Source organism: Hyalella azteca, unplaced genomic scaffold (genome assembly GCF_000764305.2).
Source record: "Hyalella azteca isolate HAZT.00-mixed unplaced genomic scaffold, Hazt_2.0.2 contig6593, whole genome shotgun sequence".
In the NCBI taxonomy this organism is placed as follows: Eukaryota; Metazoa; Arthropoda; class Malacostraca; order Amphipoda; family Hyalellidae; genus Hyalella; species Hyalella azteca.
The window spans coordinates 1-6,982 of NW_025936750.1; the positions used below are offsets into that span (position 1 = coordinate 1).

A 6,982-nucleotide genomic window follows, 5' to 3' on the forward strand; every position below is an offset into this window, starting at 1 on the left:
CTGAGGATAGCTCAGGGTGTCGCCCCCACAGCTGAGGCGGTCGCGGTGCTCTCGGCCGCTCTGCACGCGTCCGTTGACTCGCTCTGTAACGGTAAGCTGATTAGACTTCAGCCGTTGTGATTGTGATCTCGTTTGTTCCTATGAATTTTGTACAAATAATGACATGTTTTTTCATAAAGGTAGATAAATATTTTTTTAATGAAGGTAAAGGAGACTCGCTCTGTAACGGTAAGCTGATTAGACTTCGGCCGTTGTGATTGTCATCTCGTTTGGTTCTATGAATTTTGTACAAATAATGACATTTGTTTAAATAAAAGTAAAGGAGACTTGCTCTGTAACGGTAAGCTGATTAGACTCCATCTGCTGTGATTGTCATCTCGTTTGGTGCTATGATATTGATACAAATAATGACATTTGTTTTAGCAAAGGTAGATAAATATTTGTTTAATAAAGGTAAAGAGACCCGCTCTGTAACGGTAAACTTATTAGACTTCATCGTTGTGCTTGTGATCTCGTTTTTTCCCGTGACTTTCGCATAAATGAAGACATTTGTTTTAATAAAGGTAAATAAACATTTGTTTTAATAAAGGTAAAGGAGACTCGCTCTGTACGTAGCGGTAAATTGATTAGACTTCATCCGTGGTGCTTGTGATCACGTTTGGTCCCATAACTTTCGTACAAAACAAGACATTTGTTTTAATAAAGGCTTAAAATAAGCACGCACTAATTAAGTATGGCTTCTCACATACGTTAAACGCGAGTGATGAGCGAAATAATATAATTACTGATTCATTAGACTACCGTCAATGCCAATAACGTCGCCACAACAATAGGTGCATCATGGTAAAATCTAGTGAATAGCTTTGTTCTAGGTGCACAAGAGCAATATCTAGTAAATAGCTAAGTTCTATGCTTACTAGGGCAATATCTAGTAGTTAACCATGTTCTAGGTGCTCCCGGGCAATACCAAGTAGCCAGCCATGTTCTAGGTGCGCCTAAGCAACATCTAGTAACGAACCATATTTTAGGTGTACTCGGGCTATAACCAGTAACGAGCCATGTTCTAGCTGTACCAGGTGATTAGTTAGTAATTCTTCATTCCCTAGGTGCACTCGAACAAAATCTGATACCTAACCATGTCTTAACAGTAACTGGTCAATTGTGGTCATCACCGCATGCACTTGGCGCTACGAGTTCATATTTATACACTCACCATCACCCTGATTTACACAAATTAATATTCGCCCCTCTTTTGGCTTCGCCTGACTAATATTCAGAGGTGGGCAGTAGCGCGCTACATTTTCAGTAGCGGTAGCGGCGCTACAATCTAGTGAGCGTAGCGATAGCGCCCGCTACATTTAGAGCATGTAGCTGTAGCGGTATCCAGTGAAGTAGTGGTGCCCAGCTGCTAATATTCATATCTAATCCATCAGCTTTACTGGCCTTTCTGTTGATGAAATAAATGAAAGATTTGGTTTATAATTTTGTACGAATTTATGTCAAATCCTAAAAAACATATTACGCATTTACGTATAATTTATCACATTTCTCCTCATGTTCTCCCCTGCAGGTGGCGCAGGCGTACGGTGCTGAACGAGTTCCTCCGCAACACAGAGGTGTCGAGGGTGGACAAGCCCCGCGAGTTCTTCCAGTTCACTGAAAACTTTCACGGCAATGCTCCTCTTGAGGTGATGATTTTATGCAGAGACAATAAAGTCTTAGGCTTTAACTAATTGTTTAATTGTTGATACTGACGTAGATGGAAGTTCACTCATGCTAATTTATTCATGTATGCCCATGCTGAGTTCCAAGTTGTGATATTTCGAGCAAACGCTGACTGTAATTCCGGGTAGATCTATCCTAAATAGTCTGCGTTGAGGTTTAAGTACAATTTACATGAAAATAAATATGTGCTATGTTCGAATATGTACTATTAATTTAAGTGATGAGTGTAATGAATATCTTTCAGGTCTTGAACGTACAAAGAACTCCAGTAAGCTCCTCCCTCGCCCTTCCAGTTCTCAACTCTGCGGCCAGCGAAAATTCTCAGCTCAATTACGTCCAGGTAATGAACCATGTATAAATAATAGTTTGAAGGTTGGTGTATCATTGAATATTCAATGTAGCATCTAATTAATATGAAGTGACTATTTGATATGAGAGGCTTTCAAAGATTCTTCACGGCTGGAATAAAAGTTTTCCATTGTAACGCGTAATGCATTACCTAATACTTGTGAGAGATACTCTATTACTTAACAGGCCCAAACTTTGTATTCAGATAAATGCCTATTGTCGCTCTGAATATATTTTTACCGTTTAACCAAATTATATCTGATGGAAAAGCCTAAATTTGCAAAATATCACAACTGTTCCATTCCACTGCAGTGTTGAAACCCGCTTGAAACCGTCGAGTAAGATTATCGAAATCAGTAGTGACATTCAATGTAAAATAACTTCACAATATTAATGAAATAGCTTCAACTTGCGGGACTTTCACCACACAGTCCTACTACTTTGAAAGATCCAACTGTTTCATTGTTTACGGAGCTGAAATTTTTTACAGATCGGTCGTTATTTCAACGGCGAACTGTCGATGAAGACTCCCATTGCCGAAGGTCCTGATAGGAGGCTGGTATCTTTAGACGAACTGCCCTCCTCTTGTACGGCCTCTTGTGCCGCCTCCTGCACCCATCAGGATACAGACTACATCTTCGTCGAGTCTCCTGATAAACTCTACATCGTGGCGGCACTCAACGTCCATACGACAGGCAATAAACCTCTCGAGTGCGGACCTCTGAGAGGAGACCAGGTAAGAAGTAGAATAATACGAGGAATACGAATGTGGCGATGAAAAAAGTGAAAAGTTACAGTCATATGTTACATGATTACTTGAAATCATCACCCTGCATGTAAAATATACGTATTACTGGGCTATCGAGAAGTTGAAGTATTTCTGTGGTCATTGTCGCGCGTGGATGAAGAGGAGCGAAAAGAGTCGTTGCCGTGCGTCCTATTTTTGTGGGAAATTTTTTCAAACCTTATTCATATGTTACATGAAATCAGCAGCTTGCATGTAAATTATACGCTTTATAGAGCATTCAAGAGGTTGAAGCGTTTCTGTGGTCATTGTCGCGCGTGGATGACAAGGAGCGAAAAGAGTATTTGCCATGCGTCGATTTTTGTTGGAAATTTTCAAATTATATTTATATGTTAGATGAAATCAACAGCTTGCATGTAAAATATACGCTTTCCAGGGCATTCAAGAGGTCGAGGCGTTCCTGTGGTCATTGTCGCGCGTGAACGAAGAGGCGCGAAAAGCCCGCCGAGTCCCTGGTGAGACTCCCACCCCTACCGTGCAGGCCGGGGCCGTCATCTTCGACGCGTGCGCTAACAAAGAGAAGGTCGTGCGCGACGTTACAAACCTGCTCACTGGCCGCGTCCAGCAGACTATCAGGAAGATGGTACGTGACCATGGCTGTTGACACAACAAATTGGCAGTGAAGGATATGCTAGGTTGGTCTGTCGCCGATTGTAGGTGTGGGCTGAGCGCAGAATAGGCTGGGTTGGCCTGTCGTCGATTCTTATTATGCTCTAGACCTAGAGTCTAGACTTGTCTCCTGGAGATCTGAAAGCTGGCCTTTTGACTTGATGTATCCAAAACCCGCTTCCTGATCTGGCTTACGGAAGGATTTTGATCATATTTTTTGAGGAAAGACATATCTTTTTTGGCAAAAGATTCATTAATTTCCTTCAAAGGAAGAAGATTAGGATTCATTGCTTCGATTATTTACGTATCAAATAAAAATTTTCAGTGTACAATGAGTGCCTTATAATATTTCAGAGTGGCTTAAATCACAAACAAAATAATCAGTGCCATAGAGTTTCAGAACCAGCATGCCAGGTCTTTGCTTTTTAAGTTTAGGTCTTTCTTGTAGACTCGAATAATCATTTACCAGTTGTCAGTTTGACCTGCCATCGATGTAACATTCATTACATAACTGAATCGAAACATATCCAAAATATCTATCAACCATGATTAAAACGTATCGTTTAACTATCTATGTAATTAATTCCGTGGTATTATTGAGAAAAATTATACATTTCACTTTTATAACTTACGTTTCCAAATGAGGCTAGTTTTCCACAACTTATTTTCGAAAATATGTCGCCATTATATCTTATTTTATTGTTTTATAATTCACCAATCAATAACCGAAAATATCTCTTAAAATGTTTTCCCATCTAACGCGATCGCTATTCAAACATCAATCCATTTTCTTCTACTTCTAGACGTCGCTAAGCATCTGCTCAGGGAGGCTAGCAAACAGGACCTTCACCCTGCGGTCACTGAGCCGGTTCCTCTCAAGGTTGGTGTAACACTTCTGCCATACTAATGTACACGTTCATTAATGCCATACTAATGTTCATTAATGTTCATTAATGCCATAGTAATGTACACGTTCAAACACGACCTTCTTCCTGCGGTCACTGAGCCGGTTCCTCTCAAGGTTGATGTAACACTTTTGGTCTACTTCTTTTGGCATAATTTTTACTTTTTTTGGCATACTTATTTTCAATACTTGTGAAAATTGATTTGCGATATAACACATAATGACAGTAGAGTAATATAGATAACCGTCGTACTCACTTGAGTAAAATAAAGCACATTATTCACATGTCTTGTCTGTATTCCATCCCCAAACAAGACAAAAAAGTGTACCTATCGCTGTTATTGAGAAAACATGAACAATTAAATGAACATGCACTGCTCAAAAATATATATTTTACTAAGATAAGCACGTCACATTTTAGCCTTGTACGTCATGTAATAACACAAACAATATTAGTGGTACAAATAATAATTTTTCGTTCTATAGCGCCATCAATGCATAACAAATCATTATCAATAATAATATCTGTAATAATATTAATTGTACAGAAATAATTTTTATGGTGCAAATAATATTATTTTAATGGTGCAAATAATACTTTTTCGAGCTCTATCGCCATCACTGCATGACACAGCATTATCAATAATAATATCTGTAATAATATTAATTGTGCAGAAATAATTTTTCGTGCAATAGCGCCATCAATGCATGATACAACATTATCAATAATAATATCTGTAATAATAATAATGGTGGTAAGAATAATTTTTCCTGCAATAGCGCCATCAATGCATGATACAACATTATCAATAATAATATCCGTAATAATAATAATGTTACAAATAATAATTTTTCATGCTCTATCGCCATCGAAACATGACACAACATTATCAATAATAATATCTGTAGTAACAATAATGGTACATGTAATAATATTTTGTGCTATAGCGCCATCAATGCATGATACATCATTATCGATAATATATCTGTAATAATATTGATTGTGCAAATAATAACTTTTCTGCCATTGCGCCATCAATGCATGAAACAACATTATCCTTAATAATATCTGTTATAATATTCATGGTGAAAATAACAATTTTTAGTGCTCTATCGCCATCAATGCATGAAACAAAATTATCAATATTAATATCTGTAAGAATAACAATGGTGCAAATAATAATTTTTCGTGCTCTATCGCCATCAAAAGATGATACACATTATCAATAATAATATAGGTAATAATATTAGTGGTGCAAATAATAATTTTTAGTGCTATAGCGCCATCAATGCATGACACAACATTATCATTAATAAAATTTGTAATATCATTAATGGTGCAAATAACAATTTTNAACTCTGTGTGAAAAGAAGCTGTGAAAATAGTTAGGTCGATAGGAAAAGAATTTGAGCTGGTATTTATTTATTGGGAATGATTTATCAAATAATTAAATATTTAAATTAAATAAAAACTTCTTCAAATTTAAATCCATGAAACTTCTATTTATTCCTAGATTTGATATTTAAATATATTCATATGTTATCCAACATGATATAAATCAAATATCAGCGCATTACATTTATGTAAGCAGATTTAACAAGTGAATCATCAAAAATTTCAAGACAATTAAGCAATAAATGCAATGTCTCAATATCATAAAATTCAAATCGATAGTACAACCTCCAAAACTTTTCCTATTGACCTGAAATTTTGTACACCTCATTTTTAAACAGAGAAGCAAAATTTCCTGAGGTCAAGCATTTTTGAAATTCAAAAATTTTGGTTTTCAAACCACCATTCATGAATAGGGTCAACTTACGAAATTTTATGAGAATTCATGTTTTGGGTGTGTGTTGGAGGATCAGAGTACAGAATTTCAATCTTCAGCAAAATAAATGCTTCAAGTATAATATAGTATATATTTTTCGTGATAGGTGCAGATTGATTGGCTGCATAATATCAAGCGTGGTGAGGTCTTTAGCTCTCTAGACCTTAAGCATTTTATAGATCTAAACCTATATATTAAAAATAAAAAGATAATAAATAAACTAAATTCAGCGCACATCACATTAGAATGACAAATTGACATTATGTCTGATTTAACTATGTCGGTACATGTAAATAAAGCCGAAAGATTGTGTGTTCATTTCGTTTAAAGGACTGTTATATTAATGAGCGAACATATGTAATTGAAATGCAGTGACATGGTTCTCTGGAAAGAGTTTCTACTTTAATGAAGTTTAAAATACTTCAAGCACGGAACATTATAAATCTTATTTGAATTAGAAAACCGCTTGAAATTAAATAAATTCGGCCGTGAAAGCTACGATATTGAAGAGGGAGTATTATAAATTTCTTTGTGATTGGATTCAAACTTCATTGACATTGTTAAAACTTCATTAATTTTTTGTAGAATTGTCTGAGTATCTTGGTTACACCTTGAATATAAAATTATAAAATTTCTTCTCGATTCCCTTAAATTTATCTAAATGAAGATAAAAAATATAACTCAGTACTCACTGCAGTGAGTGACAGAGAGCGCATTTTCTCGTCGACGAAAACGTGAAGTCACGGACGGACAGACGGACGG

At 36.3% G+C, this 6,982-nt stretch overlaps 1 protein-coding gene across 1 annotated transcript; it reads left to right on the plus strand.

The window, feature by feature from the left end:
- Positions 1 to 1,570: 1,570 nt before the first annotated feature.
- Positions 1,571 to 3,461, plus strand: LOC108678033 (the record flags this gene model as incomplete). The annotated part of the gene is made up of 4 exons (XM_018166368.1): positions 1,571 to 1,688; positions 1,970 to 2,065; positions 2,564 to 2,809; positions 3,255 to 3,461. Coding segments are annotated over 4 exons (667 nt in total), but the record flags the coding sequence as incomplete, so codon positions are not given.
- Positions 3,462 to 6,982: the final 3,521 nt, after the last annotated feature.